The sequence below is a fragment of the Capricornis sumatraensis genome, chromosome 10 (assembly GCF_032405125.1).
Source record: "Capricornis sumatraensis isolate serow.1 chromosome 10, serow.2, whole genome shotgun sequence".
NCBI classification, from domain to species: Eukaryota; Metazoa; Chordata; class Mammalia; order Artiodactyla; family Bovidae; genus Capricornis; species Capricornis sumatraensis.
Window position 1 is genome coordinate 65,124,847 of NC_091078.1, and position 22,955 is coordinate 65,147,801.

Below are 22,955 nucleotides of genomic sequence, written 5' to 3' on the forward strand. Positions count from 1 at the left end.
GAATTCTAACCTCGGGTTTCTAGAACCCTTCTCAGTACCCTACAATCATACTCCTGTTCCAGACTCCTGATAAGTAGACTTGCTTAGGGTAGATGTGTGGGGAGGGCTCTCTTCTGGAAGTCCTGATACTTCATCCCGCGACTGCTGCCCCCCCCCACACACGCACACACACAAATGGTAATATTTATGTCCATTCATCCTTCTATCTATACTCAGAGACCAGTGTCCCAGGAAGCCCCCAGTGACAACTTTTTACCCCTCTCTACATGTAGAACAGTTAAGGGTGTGGGCTCTGGAATCAGACTTCCTAGACTTGAATTCTTAACCTGTTACTTACCAGTTTAGGACTCAGGCAAAGTAATTGCCTCCTCTGGATTCTCTTATAAACAGGAAAACTAAGTAGTACCTGTGTGCCTTAGTGAAAGGATTAAATGAGCAAATGCAGGTAAAATTCTGATAACTTTTCTTGGGTCTACCAATTCTAGCTACTGATTTTACCTTTGGCTAATCTGGAGCAAAGCCCCTCTGCTCTCCTATGGTTCTCTGCCTGTCTCATTCACAACACATACCATCCCATACTGCGGAGTTTTGAAAGGTGGTTCTCAATATGTGCCCCTGGGCCAATAATATCAGCCCCATCTGGAAACTGGTTAGAACTCTGGCACTGGATCTCAGCAAACTGTGTTGTGATAACACTCTCAGGTGAATTTGATACACACTGAAGGTTGATGACAACTGAGAACACTGTCTGAGACTCTCCCAAATGCATTCAACAAAAAGAGAGTTATGGGACTTTACACCTGATCAGTTGGAGAAGGAGTCTTGTAATTTCCCCGGTTAACATTCTTCAGCACATTAATGTTTGAGAATTGCTGCCATTTTGAATGTGTGATTCACTTGTTTTCCCCCCTGTCCCTGGTGACTTTACTTCCTTGCAAGAAAGGTTTGTGAATGCTTTTTACTGTTATCTGCATTGTTGTTTTTATTATGCTAATTCTAGAATTTCTAGTGTAAAGAGCGTTTTCAGGCACAGAGTAGTGGCTCATTAAACAGATATCCCAAAACTCTTAGTAGAACTTAAAGATGAATTCCTTCAGTAAGAGGGAAAATTGTCATTATATGCAGATGATATGGTACAATATACAGAAAACCCTAAAGACACCACACAACATATAGAAAACCACACAACATATAGAACACCCTAAAGACACCACACAAAAGTACTAGAATTGATGACTAATTTCAGGAAGGTAAATGGATACAAAATTAACATACAGAAATAGGTTGCATTTCTTTGCACCAACAATGAAATATCAGAAAAGGGATGTAAATGTAGAGAAATGATAGCTTTTAAAATCACAACCCCAGAAATAAAATACCAAGGGGGTGAAAGATTTATATGCTGAAAACTATAACACATTAATAAAGGAAATTGAAAATGATTCAAAGAAATGGAAAGACACCCCATGCTCTTGGATTGGAAGAATTAATATTGTTAAAATGGTCATACTACCCATAGTAATCTACAGATTTAATGTAATCCCTATCAGGTCACCCATGAAATTTTCACAGAACTAGAATAAATAATCCTAAGAGTAATATGGAATCATAAAAGGCATATAATTGCCAAAGTAATCCTGAAGAAAAAGAACCAGGCAGAAGGCATCACCATCCCAGACTTCAGACAGTACTACAAAGCTACACTAATCAAAACAGTGTAGCATTAGCACAAAAATAGACATAAATAAACCAGAAATGAACACACACCCACAGCCAATTAACCTTCAACAAAGGAGATAAGAATATAAAATGGGAAAAAGATGGTCTCTTCAGCAAGTGGTGTTGAAAAATTGTAAATCAATTAAGTTAGAATACACACTTTCACCATGAATGGAAATAAACTCCAAATGGCTTAAAGACTTAAACATAAGACATGAAATCATAAACTCATTCAAGAAAACATAGGCAAAACCTTCTCTGACATAAATTGTACCAATGTTTTCTTGGGTCAGTCTCCCAGGGCAATAGAAATAAAAACAAAAATATGCAAATAAAAAAAAATGACATAATCAAGTTTACAAGTTTTTGCACAGCAAAGAAAACTGCAAATAAAACTAAAAGACAACCTACACAATGGGAGAAAATATTTGCAAACAATGCAACTGACAAGGCTTAATTTTCAAAATACACAAAGAGCTCATATGTCTTGTCAAAATAAAAACAAAACCCAATCAAAAAATGGGCAGAAGACCTAAATAGACATTTCTTCTCTATAAGAGGAATACAGATGAAAACATGCTGAGCATCACTAATTATCAGAGAAATGCAAATTAAAACTACAATCAGGTACCACCCTACAGCAGTCAGAATGGCCATCATTAAAAAGTCTACAAATAACAAATGCTGGATAGGGTGTGGAGAAACGGAAACCCTCCTACACTGTTGGTAGAATAGTAAGTTAGTGCAACCATTGTGGAAAACAGTATGGAGATTCTTCATAAATCTAAAAATAGAGTTGCCATATGAATCAACAAGCTCACCCCTGGGCATGTACCCAGAAAAAAAGTCTATCTGAAAAGATAACCTGCACCTATGCTCATAGGAGCACTATTCACAATAGCCAAGATGTGGAAGCAACCTAAATGTCTACTGACAGATGAATGGAGGAAGAACATGTGGTACATATATGCAATGGAGTACTACTCAGCCATAAAAAAGAATGAAATAATCCCACTTATAGGAACAAAGATGCAATGAGATTATCATACTAAGTGAAGTAAATCAGAAAGAGGAAAACAAATACCATATGATATTACTTATACGTGGAATCTAAAATATAACACAAATTAATCTCCGGAGAAGGCAATGGCAACCCACTCCAGTACTCTTGCCTGGAAAATCCCACGGGCGGAGGAGCCTGGTAGGCTGCAGTCCATGAGGTTGCTACGAGTCGGACACGACTGAGTGACTTCACTTTCACTTTTCACTTTCATGCACTGGAGAAGGAAATGGCAACCCACTCCAGTGTTCTTGCCTGGAGAATCCCAGGGACGGTGGAGCCTGGTGGGCTGCTGTCTGCGGGGTCGCACAGAGTTGGACATGACTGAAGCAACTTAGCAGTAGCAGCAGCAACCTCTCTATGAAACAGAATCAGGGATATAGACAGCAGACTGTTGGTTGCCAAGGGAGAGGGTCATGGGGGAAGGATGAATTGGGAGTTTGGGATTATCTTATGCAAACTATTATATATACAAAGGATTAACAGCAAGGTCCTACTGTATAGCACAGGGAACTAACTCTATTCAATATCTTATGATAAAACATAATAGAGAATAATATGAAAAAGAATGTATACATATATATATGTATGTATAGCTGAGTCATTTTATATCAGTAATTAACACATTATACATCAATGAAAATAAATTTTAAAAAGATTAATTCCTTCAGAAGAAGTACTGCTAAGCTACGTCACTTCAGTCATGTCCAACTCTGTGCGACCCCATGGATGGCAGCCCACCAGGCTCCCCTGTCCCTGGGATTCTCCAAGCAAGAACACTGGAGTGGGCTGCCATTTCCTTCTCCAATGTATGAAAGTGAAAAGTGAAAGTGAAGTCGCTCAGTCATGTCCAACTCTTGGCGACCCCATGGACTGCAGCCTACCAGGCTCCTCCATCCATGGGATTTTCCAGGCAAGAGTACTGGAGTGGGGTGCTGTTGCCTTCTCCGAAGAAGTACTATAGATTCATAAAAAAGCACCATTGTAAAGTTTAAGATTTTGAATTTCTTCACCACTTCCTTAGTTTTGATCATCTTGAATAACATATTTTAATATTGACTTTTTAAAAGAAAATTTGTTTTCCTAGTTGCTATCCTTAGATAGATAATACAATTAAATATTTATTTTTCAGAACTCTCAAAAATATAAGGGAAATGAAGGTAATTATTCCTTTACATGGTTTTGGGGGCATGTTTCTGATTCTATTACTTGTGATGATATTAAAGATCAAAACTGTACAAAGACATTTGAGACACACTGTATCCATATTAAATGATTTTAATTTTGTGTAAAAGCAGTAGAAATATTTTCTTCAGCAAATGTATTATATATATAATAACTACAACCATAAATTTACCAAAAAAGCAAGCTATTAAATTAAATTTGATTGGTTATTTCCCTGCTATATGAATCTACTAATAATTTCATTTACTGCTTGCTAACAGAAGCATATATAAATATATCCTCAAAATTTAAATTTAAATATATCTTCAATGTTAAATCATTCATATATATGAACAAGTATATACACATATATAACAATTGCTCATATATATATATATGGACAATCATAAATTTAAAAATTTATACCTGGTGGCATTTTCCCCCATGATTTCTAAAGAATGCCACTGTCTACTATAGGCATTGGTATGTCAGTCTACTTTAAAGGTGGTTTCATTAGCATATTTGAGAAACCATTGGTTAGCCAATGGTGTATTTATTGGGGGAGGCTCTAGTAACTACATAACTATATATATATACTGTTAATATATTGTCAAGAGCTTATCCATAGAAGAGATAAGAATGTATTTATTTGGTCTGTGAAATGTTGTAGTGGTGGCTGGCAGATAGCTGCAGGCTGATAACATATGATACCCATATACATGTATAACCAACAAGCACACGATTGCATCCATTTTCTATGTCCAAATCCAAAGCCTTCGTATCATTAATTGCAGGCAAAATGGTAAGGTTCATTTGTACTGTTACACCATGGAATCAAGAGGCCTGTGAACTAACGTGAGTATGTCTTAGTTTTATCAGTGGGGGAGAAACCAGGCTTCCATCCCCAAGCCCCCTTCTGTACGTGGCAAAACAGTCCAAGGCTTCTCTGAAGTTGTGGGAGAGTCTATAGAAGGGGCGCACACTTCACTGTGATGCCTAAAATGGCTTTGCACAGAAAGAATATCCAATATACACTGAGGGAATGAATGAGTGAATTGATGTCATAAAACAGGCTTATTTAAGGAAAATTCCATTCAACAGGCTGGCATTTCTCCTACCCGTCTTAACTGTTAAGACTGTAAATCATATGAAAATTTAATTCTAAAAACTTAGAGGTGAGCAAATTTTAGAAGTTATCTACTCTCATAGAGTTTTACAACTTTAATTTAGTGGTAAAAATCACTAGAAGTGCTTTAGAAGTCAGAGACCCAAGTCCAAATTCCATATTTTAATGAGCAAATAACTGTTGCTGAGTCTAGGCTCCGTGCATGTGCTCCATAAGATACCATAATAATACATACTTTCACTGAATGACTACCAGGGGATTAAATGACACAATCCATTAGCAGTGGTCAACTAGGTGATTTTCACCTAGTAACCATTCAAGACCTTAGACCACATGCATAGGGGAGAGATGAAAATAATGCTCAGGCACTGACTCGTTTCCTTGTGGCCTGAGTGGTCATAATGACTTCCTTCCATTCAGTTTACTCTCTTCTCACTAAGACTAAGAAGGCGGAGGTGAACAAATTAGGATAAACATTTTGAAATTGGTTTTATACTCTTTGAAAGAATGGAATTAGAGAATTTTTTAAAAAATTCATGAGTTCTGCAGAATATGATAAAACATTAGTTCTTTATGTTAGTTCTTTACAAAACCAATTCATGTCCTCAAGATGTGCTTTCCCACTCAACCCCAGCAATACCAGGCTCAAATATCATTGTAAGTGGAAAAGCCAACAAGATGTAACCAAAAAGTTAAGTCATAAGCCAGTGAAGCCACATAGGTTTGACAGAGAAAATTCAGATGTATCATTCTATGTAAAAATAAGGTGATATGAAGAACTTAATCTAAAAGATATTACCTGAAGATCCATAACCTCTATAATCATCCTATAAAAAGTAAGCATCTAGAAATTTATTTAGATGGCTTTCCTGACAGGAAAGTACTTTCTCTATAACTTTTAATGTAGTACTGATGAGAACAATTCAACAAAATTCAAACAAATATCTGCAGATGTCCTATAAGAAGAAAAGCACAGAGTGAGATGTTGCTGCTGCTGCTGCTAAGTCACTTCAGTCGTGTCCGACTCTGTGCGACCCCATAGACGGCAGCCCACCATGCTCCCCCGTCCCTGGGATTCTCCAGGCAAGAACACTGGAGTGGGGTGCCATTATGTTACAGGGGTGTAACTGGACTTCAGGATGAGTAAGACCCTATACTTGACCTCGATAAACTAGCATTAGGTAGAGTGGATGAGTCATGTACAGAGTGTCAGAATTCAAAAAGGCCAAGGTAAATACCAAAAGGAACACGTGGAGATTCTTAAGAAGGAAAAAAACAACATTGGTTAGTTCGTTGAAGAGGTCGCTCCTCCCTACTAGGCCTGAGGTCACAGTGGCATGGGCAATAGAGGAATACGGGGACTGAGCATCGTTTCTGCACTAACTAGAGTGGAGGGAAGCAGATTTTCTTCACAGGATGTAGTATTGATAGCATACTAATATTTAAGGGTTCTTGAAGTCAGAGAGAAGGAGATTTGAATTCCCTGCCTCCATCTCTTGCTGTGGGTCAAGTTTCTTACATTTCCAACACCTCAGTGTCTTTATCTGAAAATTGGGGATGATGATAATGTCTCCTGAGGTGAGAGCAACACGATATAGTGTATACGGAGGGCTAAACGTGGTGCCCAGCACACAGAAAGCGCTCGGTAAGGGAGTACAGTGACGGTAACGGCAGTGATGATGGAGGCAGTGCTGTGCTGATCCCATCTCCAAAACACGCTCTGACTGGGAGAGTGTTAAAAGCACCTTTGGAGTCAGGAGGGTGTCTATAAAAGCAACACGTGATAAATGTTAGCTGGTTGTCCAAATGTTTATGTGCAATTTAAGAAAAGAATGGGCCTCGGATTTGGTCAGCTACTTAAACAATATTAGGGGTGGTAGTAGTCAATGAAGTTACAACTTACTATGTTTTTACTAGATGCCAAACAGTGTGCTTAACACTTTAAAAAGGATTTTTCACTTACTACAACAAGGCTATATGATAGGTCCTGATAATGTCACTGCTCTCTTTGGGATTTCTGCTCAGGCTTATAGGACTTACAAAAGCACCTAAGGTCCCATTGCCAGCCTAATGGAAGTGAGTTTAAACCCAGACTGTCTGACTTGTTCTTAATCACTACAGTAGGAAATTAAGCATGCTGCCCTTTGCCTGATTCCCCATCTGAGTCCTGAATATTTCCCTTAGCCCCTGAGTGAAGATGTCCTGAATATTTCTCTCTCTTTGACCTCAGTCGGCTTCAACATCCAACTTCTCAAAACAGGGATTGTTTCAATGAATAGCAATGAATGCAGGGTCGAGGTTCAGTCACCTTGATGACTAGGGGTCAGAATCAGTGAAAGAAAATGCTCTGTTACAAGCCTACCTTCATACAGAAACAAGAAAGGAATGAAGGGGGACAGAAGATAATAGAATAAGGGTATAGGAAAAATAGTACCTGGCATTGTGATAATAATAATAATATTGATAATAACAATAATAACAACTTCAGTGTGCTCCAGGCATTGTATTAAGTGCTTGGCATAGGTAACTTCATTCTAAACTTGAAAAGCCTCTTACAATGATGGAATGTTATTACCATCATTTTATAAATGGGGATACTGAGGTTCAGGTAATCAGGTAAATTTCCCAAGCTCATACGGTTAGTAAGTGGAAAGTCAGAATCTGAACCAATATCTACATTCCTAACCATCATGCTATAACCATTATGCATAACCAAAAATTCCAATAAAACTCCCCCATAACCTACTGCTACACTCCAGACTTAAACAGTCCAAGATCAAGAAATAGGAAAGTTGGAGTTACTGCTCTTAAGTACATTTCAATCTTTTCAAAACACTGTAGTTACTCACAAGATGCAGTCCCTGTGATAATCTTCTCAACCAATCATCAAGAAACAGGAACCAAAGATTCGAATAACAGTATGTTCCTACTTATGAGGACACTGGGACAGTATGGTTGACGCTGGGCTTAAGCGTTCCAGAAAATGTGACCAAAGTAGGCACAAAAGCTGATACATCTCCCCCACTCACCAAAGTCAACAGTGAAATTTCATTTCCATATTGCTCTTCATAGTTCTACCCTACTTGTGCCTGTCATTCATCCTCTGGCCTCTTCCCGTCTCCATTTCTGTACAAAAAGCTGCTGCATTGCTGCTCTCTGATATGAAAAGGGTGTGTTAGGAGAGGGAGCCATGGTACCTCAATGTCTATTTTTTTTTTGTCTTAATTCTATTATGCCAACTCCACTGAACTTAATTATAGTGAATACAGAATTAGACAATTACCCTCTGTTCTATTCTTCAGATGGTATATTTTGATAAAATTTACTACATTCTGCTCTCTCCTTGAACACTAGATGAACACTAGAAATGGATGTGTTGATGTAAAATTTGTTATAATTACAATTAAAATATAGCTTACATAATGATAGTGTTAACATAAAATTATAGATGTGTAGAGACAACGTGGTCATGCATTTTTTAGTATAAGTACATGCCTAGACCAATAACTGCTAGTGGAATGAATATGGAAGAGAATTTTGGCTAAGCCACAAAGTCGGTTTAAGGATTTTCAGATAGCTAAGGGGAACTCAGAGAGGCCTGGCGTGCTGCAGTCCATGAGGTCGCAAAGAGTCAGACATGACTGGGCGACTGAACATCAACAATAAGGGGAACTCAAAACCAGTAAGATAATATTTCCCCTGTCATGTTTCAATTGCATAGTGAAGGGAAAATGTGAAATGTCTGGGAAAATTGTTCAAAGTAGGTACCCAAATGGAAATGACAAGTACGATTTTCCCTTGAATATATGAGTAAATGCTTAAATTCTCATTTATCAGTGATACAAATTTTCAAGTGGGTTTGATGAATCATAAAATAATAATTATATATAAAAAGGTATATAAGACTGCATTGATCTAAATAGTTCAGAATTACTTCTATTTAGAGGTACTCTATCACAACTAAATTAAATGTTACAAGACACAGTTTCAAGTACACTAGCAGTGAAAATTTGGTGGAGAAGGCAGTGGCACCCCACTCCAGTACTCTTGCCTGGAAAATCCCACGGATGGAGGAGCCTGGTAGGCTACAGTCCATGCTAAGGGTTGGACACGACTGAGTGACTTCCCTTGCACTTTTCACTTTCATGCATTGGAGAAGGAAATGGCAACCCACTCCAGTGTTCTTGCCTGGAGAATCCCAAGGACAGGGGAGCCTGGTGAGCTGCCGTCTATGGGGTCACACAGAGTCCGACACAACTGAAGTGACTTAGCAGAAGTGAAAATTTGGAGACTGAAAGGTTTATTCTAAACATTTGTAGTCATGGTGTCTTAACTAAAACAACTATGTCACAAATATTATTACTAATAAAATAACTGTGACAACATTTTATTCAGTTTTACTGCAAAAACAAACAAAACATATAGGTATTTCATTTCAGACTGCTATTTTAGCTAAGAGTTGTTAAAAGTGTTAAGAAGACAGTGTTAACTACATTACTTCATTTTATCTTTAAAATAGTTCTTCCATGTAATTGTCCTTAATATCTCCATTTTAGTAAAAATGTATTTCTAGCTTAGACCGTTCATCAGAACTGTAGACTTGTCTATCTGACTCTGTATTCAGCACCTCTAATTGGATGTCAAGAAAAATATTGTCTTATACCTCCAAAACCTTTAATCCCCTAACGTATGCTCTACCCTAAACTTTTTCTATTTTATGTGATAGTAACCACACCTTTCTAGTTGTGCAGGCACTAAATCTTGATTTCACCCTTGACCCCCTTTTCTCCATTCTCACATTTAATCTACCAGGAAATGCTGTCACAGTCTTCCCGATGCACCACTTCTGAGAACACTGGCCATCAACATCCTGGCACATGGACCTCATGGAGGCTATAATTGCCTCCTGAGAGGCTCCCTGATTCTGCTCTCTCCCTCTTCCTCAAGACCACAGATAGAGTTATGCTTGTCAAACAAGAGACAGATCATGTCACACCTTTGCTAAAATCCTGCCTCTGGCTGCCTACGTTTAGAGTAAAAGACAAAATGCGTGTAGTGGTCTCCCAGGACTCACCCAGTTTGGTGATCTGACCTCAAGTCCTCCTGCTGCCCCTTCCTCCCCACTGACTAAGTCAGCCAGGGCGGCCTCCTTGATATTCCCCCAGCCTGCCAGGCATATGTATGCCTCAGAGTTTGGGCACCGAATGTTCCCGCTTCCAGGGAGTGGCCCCCACTAATGCATTATGACAACTCCCTCACTTCAAGTCTTGGCTCAAATGTCAACTTATGAAATCCAGCCTGACTACCCTATTTAAAAATAGAACCCACCTGTACACCCCTCTAGCATTCCCAACCAAGGCTCTTCAGTGGCTTCAAATTCTTTTCTTCATCCCATAGAACCCATCAACTTGTGACAAAGTATAGAATTTATTTATAACATCCATCTGTTATCAACAAGAGCACAAGAAAAGAAAGGTGGGGGCCAGGCAGAGAGAGAGAGAGGGAGAAATGCATAAAGGCTCTTGTCTAATTTACTCATTGATACGTCCAAGCATGTGGAACAGTGCACAAGGAAGAAGCTTAGTACGTATTTTTGGAAAATATATAGATGAGGAAACTAGTAAGCAGTAAAGCTCAAAAAGTTTAAGTGATTTACTCAAGGTTCTACAGCTAGAAAAGGGTCACCATGGAATTCACACTTGCGGATGGCTGACTTCAAATCTGTTAGTCTCTCTGCTAACTACACCAAGTCCATGCAATGAATGATATGTTTTAACCAGCACCATGGAAATTCACAGTCCACTGAGTAGTACTGATAAAATGTTCTCTCTCTCTCTATATATATATAGATGCTGCTGCTGCTGCTGCTGAGTCGCTTCAGTCGTTTCCGACTCTGTGCTACCCCATGGACGGCAGCCCACCAGGCTCCCCTGTCCCTGGGATTCTCCAGGCAAGAACACTGGAGTGGGTTGCCATTTCCTTCTCCAATGCATGAAAGTGAAAAGTGAAAAGGAAGTCGCTCAGTCATGTCCAACTCTTAGCGACCCCATGGACTGCAGCCTACCAGGCTACTCCGTCCATGGGATTTCCCAGGCAAGAGGACTGGAGTGGGGTGCCATTGCCTTCTCCAATGTGTGTATGTATATATATATATATATATATATATATACATACACACAGATAGATAGATAGATATCGATTTAAACAAAGGAAACAGAAGAGAATTCCTCATGAATTATTATTGCAATTTTACAGTAGACTTAACAGTAATGACATTTAAGTAACAGTGATATTTAATGGCAGCATAATAATGATAATAAAACAATAGCACTTAAATGTAGTAAACACTAATCTCATGCTCAACTCGATGCTAAACTATTTCCATGTGTATCTGGTGCAATCTGTATGATCATTCTCTCAGACATGCTTTATGTGTAACTCCATCAGGCACACTTCTCTTGTTCCCAATTCAAAGATAAGGAAATTAAAGAGAGATGTGGTATCAGTTTGGTCAAGATGAGGCTGGTAGTAAATCATGAGTATGAATTTCAATTCAGGTCTGTCTAACGCTAGAATTTGATTCTTAATCTCTACATGAAAATTCTGATAATTCCTTTGATAAAAGCATGTTTTCTCCTGGAAAACATCCCCCTTTATGTCTGCCTGTGCTAATACCTTCAGAACACAGTCAAGTTTAAAACATAATAAAAATGTTTAAACAGTGCTTTAACAAATAGAAACATTTTCAACTGAACAATAACACAAAAAGGCAGGCTGAGCCCTTTGAAGTGGCTTCATTGCTATCTTCCATCCAGAATGAGAAAAGGAATCAACAGCCTCAGAGCAAAGAAAGCACAAAACGCAGAGATGGAAGACTCTGTAAATGACCAATTATAAGACTATTAATGTGCAGCACTTTCATAGACAAAATAATCCATTAGACTGAAAACTCTCCTACCCTTCATTTCACGGCCCACACAAACATTAATGTTGCATTTATTAGGATATACTTCCTGTGCTTTATCAACCTGACTTCCAGAAATTATATTAATACAGTCCCCTCGCATTACACATATATCTGAATGATGGATTCCCTCACTTGAGGTTTATAGAAAGAGTGGAGTGAATGAAATAAAGTTTAGGAAGAACTATCATAATCCATAATGAATGGGCACTGAATCAGGAAAACAAGAAACATATTTTCTCATTTATTTGTATGAAAAGTCTACTATATATTTATTGCCTCTGCACAGGGCTACCTGTTGAATAATGGAAAACAAGCATCTTTTCTTTGGAGATAAGGATTTGTGTTCTCAAGTTTCTATGAGTGCACAGAATTTATCTTGCTAAAGAAATGAAATAAAATGTTGTTTCTTTCTGGAAGTAGATTTGGTTAAGCAATTAGCAACTCTGATATCTTTAAATCACTACAGTTCCAGGGTAGGCAAATCTATGATTATTTTAAGCACTTCTTTATTGGTGCAACAGTTGAGCAGTGCTCATAGTCACTAACAACCAATGCACTGTCAGACAAATCTAAGATGAATCTAGACTTTGCCACTTACTAGCTCTGTGACTCTGGACTATGAGAATCACTTCCTTCAGACTTACAGTGTGATTATATGTCGTTTGCAGAACTACTGTCAGAACTAAACGTACATGACACAGTGGCCCACAGTAAGAACTCCAATGAGCGCTGTGGTCACTGCTAGTAATATTGAAAAGAAATTAGAACTTCTCATAAAGTGAGATATGTTTCCTTTATCATTGTAATTTCATATCATTTTACTTTTGACTTTATAACTTAATAACTTGATCCAAGAAACATTTGGCAGTATATATAACTGAAAGAAAATTACTTGTCAAGTATGAAATACTATAATATTAAGTGTGCAGGCACAATACTCTTCTCAGGTAATTATTTAACCTGCAAAAATAGGTTATTGTCTTCTTTTTAATTCAGTACATTGAACATCTATATTTGTTGTGCCAATTGGCCAAAGGTTCATTAATTTATTAGTCTAACTACATGTTGCATAAATGTCTTCTAAACATAATCACATGTGTATTTTAGTTGTTGGGAAAATGTATTTCAGACTGTTCTTTTTTTGACTATTTAAGTTAAAACAGGGTGAGAAGTAGAGCAGGCTTAATGTACTTTGTACTGTATCATGCCATGAAAATGCTTCTGTGCTCTGAAGACATCAACAAAAGATCTGCTTAAACGGTAAGAATTCAACTATTGTTCTAAAGCTTCCAAATAGGAGGGCTGTAGGCTGCAGTTTATATCAGAAGTATTTGCTCTCTTTCTCAACTGCATCAAGATGGGAAATACATGATCATAAATGCTTAAAAGTGAAGTTGCTCAGTCGTGTCTGACTCTTTGCAACACCATGGATTGTAGCCTACCAGGCTCCTCTGTCCATGGGATTTTCCAGGCAAGGGTACTGGAGTGGGTTGCCATTTCCTTCTCCATAAATGCTTAAAGGTAAAACAATAAATGTTGGATAGAGTGGGGGAGGATGCAAAGTTTTATGTATCTCAAACCTGGGCTATACGGATTTTCCTGAAACAAAATATCAGCTATTATTTTTTGCCTAAGGAATGTCAATAAGCAAACTCAACATTAATGAAGGAGAGTAGCTCTTTTAGCTATGATGCTTTCAGTTGAACATGGCTGAAAACAAACTCAAAATCATCAAAGGCAATTTGAAAACAGAAACAAACAAGAACAACCTCAAGGGACAAGTACTGGAAATTCAGAGGGGCTGCCAACTATTCAGACAAAGTTGGATTTGGGAGTTCCAGAGTATCAACAGAATTCCAGCTTTCTCTCCATCACTCAGCCCTGCTTACCTCTGCAAGACTTCACGTTACAAAAAGTCTCTTCTTATGCTGGATGATCACTGGGAGTCCCAGGGACATGTCTCCTTAGCTTAGAAATTCCACAGAGAAAAGACTTTTTTTTTTTCCATCCTTCTTTGAAAGAAGTCTCAAGGAGGAGTCCCAGAGACTTAGATGCCCACACATGAACGATCACCTGCTGTGACTCATCCCTGGGGCCAGAGAGGCAGGATGTCATTATCTGGCAGTTCTCCAAGAAAAGCCTGCTGGTTTTGCAAGATGAAAGGGGAGAGGACGTGGATAATGAAAACTGTATCTGCTTCTGTAAAATCCAGTCCCCACTCCCTGCCCTGTGTCATATGACCACGTAGGAAGCTGACCCAGCAGGCAATTTTTCCTGCAATAGCCTTGATACATATGACAAAGGCACACACTGGTAGAAGAACACAAGAAAAAGTTTGAGTGGTGAAATCAGCTAGACCAATAGTATCTAAAATAGCTGTGTGAAAAGATCATTAAAAAGTTGCCCCAAACTCACTCAAAGTTCAAAGTTGGAGCTAGACATACAACATCATGGGGCTTGGACAAGAACAGATTTTCTCCAAACTAAACTGTGACATAGAGATTCGAAACTTCAGTGCATTTTTAAAAAATAAGAAATATCTGATGAGAAAAATGAGGCCTGGAAAAACTGAATGACTTAAGGTAACACAGCTAATTAATGGCAGGACTGAGACTAGAGTACACTTTGTCTAATTGACTGTGGTCTTTTAAGTCCATGATACAACTTCTATATGTAACAAAGAGAGCATTTATAATCTGCTAAATCCTAAATGTTTGTGAAATTGAAGTAATCCATTATCTCAGTAATTCTTGAAGAAAAAAAAAATATCCAAAGACTTTTTAATTGTATAAGTATATATATACATGCATATGTTTGTGTGTGGTTATATATATGTGTGTGTGTGTGTGTGTGTGTGTGTATATATATATATATATATATATGTATATATATACATAAAATACTTGTGGAGGTATCTTTAGATATAGTATGTGCCTATCTCTATTCCTTCCCTTTCTGCTCTTTTAAAAAATGCCCCTTTAAAAATTGCCCACTCACCATCTGTTAGGTAAATTTGCCGAAACACAGTAAATGTGGAGACAGAAATTGTTATAGAGACTCTTCCAAATGGCACTGACACCTATATCTGTGAATTTTTTTAAAGAGTAAGAGTTTTTTTTTTTATTCCCACTATAGTAACACCACATTATCCTAGGTGCCCAGTTCTATCAATTACATAAGCTGCAGAAAGAGAGAAAGAAAGAAGCAAGAAAACCTTGTACTTATGTATAAAATGCTGCCCCCAAAGTTTGAGATTATACTCAAGCATCAATGAGCAGAAGGAAAACACAAATTTACAAATACATTTCGTTTATGGTACCAGGGCCACAGGTTTAGATTTGCAATATGCTTCCACAAGGGTCAAGTTGACCACTTTGTTCTATCTAGTTGCTCCTGAGAGAACAAAACAACTGGAACAGATGTCATTCAATTTCAAGTCTGTAGCTTAGACCATGTCACTGAACGTGAAATATTGTTCATTCACAGTCAGGACGTACCAAGAGTAATTTATACTCTCAGAGTGTTTGCTCTCAAGTCAATAGCAGAGAAGCCTTGAATAAAAACGTTCCCATTACTTTCCACTATAATATATCTTACTTATAGCCCATGAAACAGTGGTCAGGGGAGATTTATTCTTTGGACATCACATTATGTAAGCTCTTCACTTTTAAGCCATCCCCCACTCTGTGATCATTTTTTAAAAATATGTTACTCATAGTCAATATTAATTTACATTTAATCTTTCTTAGCATTAGGAGAGTATTATTTTGTACAAGCTCAGAAACAAATCTCTAGAAATGCCTCCCTGATGCTTCTTTCAGGCTGAAAATGCATTGCAGGGCTGTTGCAGTGACTTAATTCTAGTTGGCAGAGCCCTGGCCACACACTAATTTCATTAGCCTCAAATTCCTGGATTTGAAAGATCCACTGGGTATGATTCCTGTGTTCTGACATGTCACTGACTAACCAACACAGTGTGCATACAGAAAAGAGAGAGTACTCACTCAGTTCTGGCCCACCAGCAGATAAGGATTCCAAGTCAGAGACACTATTTACATCTGAGTACTCAATCTTGCCCTGGTCCTCACTTTCATGAAAGAACTTCATTCCAGGCTTTGCTGGCAGCTGCAGCATTTGTTTCACCTATTACTATCTTCTTACTCCTTCCCCCAACCCTCAGTGCTTAGCATCCCCCATTTAAGTCACCAAGTATTCCTTCCCCCAACCTAGAAGTTTATCTCACCATAAATTTTTACCTCAAGTGATCAGTTTGGCATATTCCCCACAGCAACCCACAGTGACCAGGCAAAAGAAAACTTGAATCTCTGGAGAACTAAGAATTCAGTCATTTAGAGGAGTTTCTTTTATACAGGACAATCTTAATTGAGCTGAACTCTGCAATCCCAGAGAAGACTGCACCCACCATTCTTGTCCTCTCTCCCCAAAGTGACTGTGCCTTTGAACAATGGGTCTGTGTTCCACTATTTTCTCTATTCATTTTGCAGTTTTAAAGAGGCTAGGAAACTGGTGATTGGACTTGCACGCCAGGAGTTTCTAAGATCACATGCAAGAAAAAAAAAAAAAAAAGGCTACTGGAAGAGACTGTCAAAATCGATCTCTATATATTTAAACATGGGCAATGGCTAACTGGGATGGCCACACTAATGCTTATACCCAGCTCACAGCACAAGCTACAAGTTGCTGCATCCCTCCTGCTATCAGCCTCTTCTCAATAAATACAGGTGAAAACTGGGGGTTCTTTTCCCTCAGCTGTTTAGTCCAACATGAATAGCTGAAATTTGCAAATTAGAGAAAAATGACAGTGTTTTCTCTGAATGGTTTTGGCCCCAACCCACACTGCTAACGCTGGCATTCAGTTCCTTTCCTCCCCAGCCCAGGGAATGCGGGAACTAAGCACAAGGCAAGCGTTTTTTCTCGCAACTCCCTCAGGTCCACACACCAGAGAAGGGAATCAGCTCCCCCTGGAATCTTTTTCAGCAAACACAATCCAATCTGTGAGCCTGGTCTGCAAGCTCTCTCCTGACTTTCAGATTTCACTCTGTTTTAGACAGGCAGGCCCATCTGCAGCACTACCCAAGCTCTGAGGAAAGAGAGAAACAGGCGGTAAAATAATTAATAAAAGAAAAAAAATGTCAAAGAGCAAATGGGCCTTCAACTCCCAGAGCTCCAGTTAAAATTCTGTGAGTCACCTCTGTGGTTTTCAGGCAACCTCTGGCCTCATCCTCCTTACTGCCTCCTCAGGTTCTCTGGCTTAACCTCAGAGGTAAAGGAATTGCTTCTGGGTTTTGCTTACAACAATCCAGGCTCTTCTGGAACACATCAACTCAAAGTGAAGGCTTCCTCCCCAGGCACTTTAGGGTTTGCAAACATCTAGAGATCTCTGTGACAGCATCCCAGGGAGGCACTAAGGATGCTCACGGGATCAGAGGGTCCATACCAGACTGCAGCCTTGGACAGGTACCCTTCTTACTGGCACAAACACAAACTTTATACTCCTGGGAGCAGATGGAGGTGATGGCTGGACTCTCATCTGGAGTCCCCTCCAGAAACCCAACACCCTTAGGGAAAGGCAATTGAGAGGGAGCCAACTCTCTGGACAGAGTGAGCATAAGGGTCAAACAGAAGATTTTGAGAAGGGAGTGAGGGAGTTTGGACACTACCAGGCAGGGAGAGAGCTGTGCATTAAAAAAAATACATCACTTCCAGATAGAGATGAACGACAACAACAAACCTTGGAGATAAAGGTAGAGAAAGAGAAGAGAGGTAGAAATTGAAAGGGGGAATTAAAAATAGAGGAGGGCGTGGGGAAAAAAAAGCACGGAGAAAGAGACACGAGGAGAGAAAGAGAGACAGTAAGAAAGACAGCGAAACAGGAAAAGGGAACCCATAGTCACGCGGACCCTGAAATTCAGTTTTTTAATTCACAGCCATCATTTATACCCAGTGCAGCGCACGAGCCCTGGGGCTGAGGCTCGGCGAGCAGACTGCGAGAGAAAGCACTGCAGAAGACTAACCAACCCATCGCTCAGCTGCCCCATCCGCCTTCTCCCATTTTCGCCGTCGCCCTCTCGCACCCCAGCAGGAGGAACGCCCAGCCTTGCTCATCGCACCCTACTGCCTCCCTCCAGGTGCCTTCTCGCCTGACTCTAAGAACCGTCCTCAAAGCCCAGGATTGGGTTGGGGGTTGCGTTAGGGAGGTCGTGGGAAAGGATGGGCGGAGGGAGGAGGCAGAGAAAGCTATTTTGTTTCGCAGTTAGCATGAGCTCATCTCTGGGCTCCGAAATGGAAGAGTAGAAAGCTGATCGCCCAGCTCCTGCCAGTGGCTGGATTGCAAATGCAATTTAGACGGTGCAAACAACTGCCCAGAGCAAATCATTTGGGGGTCACGTCTGTGGGTGGCCTCTCCCCACTTGGGGGCCGTCCCCCTCGTCTTCTGCCCCATGCCTTCTCAAAGACAGGCTACCGGTCGGGAAATCCGACCTGGGAGAACTGGGCAATTAACATTCGGATGTAGGTGAAGACCTAGCCCTCCGGTCTAAGAAGTGCCTCCCTAATCTTTTCTCGACATTTTCCTGGGGAGCTGCGTCTTGCCGGGTGGCGTGGGGCTGAGAAGCTGGGAGTTGAGAAATGCCCAGTTTCGAGGCGTCTTCTCATCTTTCAAATTCCTTGCGCTTAACCGGCTCTCACAGGAACCTGGCACTTTTACGAGCCAGTTTTTGGACCATATTTCACTCTAATGCAAACCCATTTAAATCATCGCCTTGTTTTTCGCAGATTGCTTCTTGTAAATGGGGCCATAAATCCAGGATGTCAAGCTGGATGGAGTGGAGCGCGGACAGGGGAGAGATGGAAGGGAAATGAACCCAACGGGGAAAGTACCTACTCGCGTGGGGCGGGAGGGATTCGGCAGGATCTCCAGGGCGGCAATGAGAGAAGGCTGACCTGACCCCGCGCCCCTCCAGTCCAAGCCAGTGTTTTTTTAGGATTAAGAGCGCGGGGAGCTACGGCACGCTCTGCCCCAGTGGGAGCGCCCCCCTACCTGGAAAAGCCTCAGGATGTTGGCTACCATGATGGAGACCGAACTCCCCGAAGCCCCAATCACTCCAACTACTTTCTCCGGCTTGACGAAAACTGGAGGCTCGCCGTTGGTGCAGCGCACGTCGGAGGTGTCCTTCTGGATGAGCGCCTGGACGAAAGTGAGCGACTGTTCTAGCGCGTAAGTGTCCCTGGAACAAGTGTCCAGGATCCGCGCGCCCAGCGTCACGTTGGGCAGCAGGTTGGGATCGCTGTTGATCTGGTCCAGGGCGTAGAGCATCGCTTCCAGCCTGTGGATCCCGTTCTCCCTCTTGATGTCGCCGCAGGGCACTCCGCTGGGACCCTTCGCGTGCACCGGGAACAGCCCCCCAAGGGTGACGTCCCCCTCGATCCGGATGGAGTGCGGGGCGTACATCTCCTGGCCGCGCGCCGCCGCCGCCAGCGCGCACAGGAGCACCTCCAGCACGCAGCAGGGGAACTTCATCAAAGTCAGGACGCGGAGCAGCTTCCCCAGCTGGACCATGCTGCTCCAGCGGCTGCGGCGGCGCTGGAGGGGACGGTGGCGGGCTCGCCGGGGTTCGGGCTCCTTGGGGTGAGCTTCTCGTGGGAAGCCCAGGAGCTCCCGCTGGCGAGGACGGTGGGGGTGCCCGGGGAGGGGCAGCCGGCGAGGGTAGGGGGCCCCGCGGAGCCTGCCAGCTTGGGGTGCCGTGCGCTCTGGGGTTCCCCGGCCGGCGCGCCGCGCTCGCGCTCGAGCTCCGCGGCTTGCAGCTCGAGCTCTCCAACAGCCCAGCACTAGGGAGAGGGCACGGATTGCTATCGCTTTAAATGGTCGTTCGGCTCCCTCTCCTCCTCCTCCCACTCCCTCCCACCCTCGCTCGCTCTCCGGCTCTCCCCACCCTTCTCAGAGCCCGCCCTCCCCACTGGTTTGCATCATCACGCAGGGAGGGGCTGCGTGAGGAGGTAAAGGGGGGAATGGGTGGGCGGCTTGGAGCGGGGGGGGGGGGGCTGCCTCCGATTGGGAGTTTCGCGGTCCCCAGGGAATCTGGGGATTGCAGGTCGCAGGCGAAAGCTGAATTCCTGCTCCTGTCTCAGTGTAGAAGCCTCTGGCTCGCCCGCCTGCACTGACACACACATTTGAGGCACTGGTGGCATCGGCCCCGGGACAGGGCGGTGCTGTCTGGGGCTGACTGCTCCCAACCCTGAGGTCGGAGCCGGAGCTGTGAGCTCCGGGAGAATGCAAGGTAGTTGCAAGATGCTGTGGTCGAAGGTGAAGAGGAGTAGGGAGACCCTAGTCTCTACTGCTAATCCGTCTGTATCAGTTTTGCGTAAGAAACACACACACAGGAACCTGATTTATGACGTAAAGAACCTTTAACCAGAGACTTCTCTGAAGCCAGGCACTGGGCTAGCCTGTAAGGAAAGACGACAATGAGAAACGTGGGGAATGGAAGTGCAGCCTTGGTGTACAGGGGTTACTGTGACCGGAGCTGGACGAACTAACTAACCCTAATCTCCAGCAAATCTGTGGCGGATTCACTCTTTTTCTTCCTCTCAAAGCAAGAGATGGAACAACTGAGAACTCCGCAGAGCGCACCTTCTTCTCTAGCGCTGACAGGTGGAAGGCTCCCTCCTACCCACTTCCAGAGATGCTTTTGGGCCGGAGTCAGGTTTTCGCGGACAGAAAATAGCAAGCAAGAGGTGACAGTAGGAGGAAGAAAGAGGGTTAGGCAGAAATCTCCCCATCAATCCAGTATGCTATTCTTTTTTTTTTTTTTTCTTCTGACTGAAGATGTGGGCAGAGGGGAAAGAAACAGGATGCCAGAGCAGTTTTCAGTGCAGTAAGGAAGCTGCTTTTCAAAGGTGTTCCCTCCTTCAGTTCCAACCCAAACTTGGCCCGTTAAAGCCATAAGTGGCCCTAGACATTGCCTTTCCTGCTTAAGGAAAGGCAATGTCTCTGTCCGTGGTACCAAAGTGTACTCAACAAGGTGAACTCAACTCTTGCTGTGGCTTACTGTTGGAGTGCAGCAAAATCATCTTACATTGAATCGAGGGTGGAGATAAAACCAAAAACAAGACTATCTTTTTATTTTAACGTTAATGTTCTAAAGAAAAATGTCCTTGTACAAAACACACACACACACACAACACATAAACCTAAAAAGTCAGAAGATGAGCAGCTGTATCTTCCATCAGCCACCTGTGTTACCTCGGCATGTCTGTTCCTTTGTCTGGGTTTTAGTTTCTCCACCAGTAAAATAAGGAAACTGGATTGAATGTTCTACAAGTTATCTTTTAACTCTCAAATCCTCTGTTAAAAATAGGCCATGCCTCTTTGGCCATGGTAGTGTTTTTAGACCAATATCCTCTGTTCCTTTATGGGTCGCAACACCTGTTTTCTGATGGCCAAACAACATTTCAAACATTTCCTGATACAGAGGACTTATTTTTTTTCCTTCTAGTCACCTATTTATCTCCCATCTAGGGACAGTCCAGTCCATTAATTTCTTTTCAGATATTGCCCTTCCTGCAGGTTTCAGTATTTAAAGTTTGAGGAGGAAAAACAAAAAATCTTCTGGTTACAGTGATGAGTTCAAGGATGTGAATAGAGGCCAACCATAGTCATGCATAGCTAATCCTTGGACTCCTGGCGGAACAACTAGGATAGCCACACGGAACTACCATGGTCCAATAGACACTGTGCCAGAGTTAGAAGAAAAAGGGGCCCCTTTCCTGAAATTGCTTTATGTATATCTTTTGGACAATGTTATACTATTTGATTTTGTACACTTTACTGCCATTTTCAAGGAAACACTACTATAATAAATAATAAATACAAGAACCTACCCCTGTATACAGTGTGATTATCTATTACTCATAGACGTGATGCTCTGCTACATAAAGTGTACATCAGTTCAGTTCAGTCACTCAGTCGTGCCTGACTCTTTGAGGCCCCATAAATCGCAGCACGCCAGGCCTCCCTGTCCATCACCAACTCCCGGAGTTCACTCAGACTCACATCCGTCGAGTCAGTGATGCCATCCAGCCATCTCATCCTCTGTTGTCCCCTTCTCCTCCTGCCCCCAATCCCTCCCAGCATCAGAGTCTTTTCCAATGAATCAACTCTTCGCATGAGGTGGCCAAAGTACTGGAGTTTCAGCTTTAGCATCATTCCTTCCAAAGAAATCCTAGGGTTGATCTCCTTCAGAATGGACTGGTTGGATCTCCTTGCAGTCCAAGGGACTCTCAAGAGTCTTCTCCACCACCACAGTTCAAAAGCATCAATTCTTCGGTGCTCAGCCTTCTTCACAGTCCAAATCTCACATCCATACATGACTACTGGAAAATCCACAGCCTCGACTAGACGGACCTTAGTCGATAAAGTAATGTCTCTGCTTTTGAATATGCTATCTAGGTTGGCCATAACTTTTCTTCCAAGGAGTAAGTGTACATAAGTGCCACCTTATGCTACCTGAGATAGCCCTGCCTCCTTCCAGCCACCTGGAGCTGTGAGGGTATAAGCCTGTAGCTGTGCTAGAAGCTGCTACATGGACAGGGAGATATTTGAATCCTCTAATGAGAGATACCAGAGAGGTGAAAAGGAAGAGAGAAGAAGGGCCGGGGAAGAGAGAGATAGGGGCCTGATTAAAACACGTGAACTCTTGGATCCACACATGCCTTTTTTTCCCCAGTTATGTAATATTTTCTTTCAGTTGTTTGAAGTTAAAAATCCTCTTATAATTCACCTATTCTACTATATAGGAACAAGAAGGGTGGAACAGGTAGACTAGGCATCCTATTAAGGTAGAATTAGCTAATTTGAAAAGGGGGAAGAAGCAAAGCAATAGAAAGGCATACTTGGGAAC

At 41.8% G+C, this 22,955-nt stretch overlaps 1 protein-coding gene across 1 annotated transcript in view; it reads right to left on the bottom strand.

Moving 5' to 3' along the window:
- The window catches only part of GRM7 (glutamate metabotropic receptor 7), an 881,213-nt gene extending 861,598 nt beyond the window's left edge, over positions 1-19,615 (bottom strand). Inside the window, exon 1 of the mRNA XM_068982114.1 lies at positions 19,097-19,615. Within this exon, the coding sequence (XP_068838215.1) occupies positions 19,097-19,615 (519 nt within the window). The remainder of the gene's footprint in view (positions 1-19,096) is intronic.
- Positions 19,616-22,955: the final 3,340 nt, after the last annotated feature.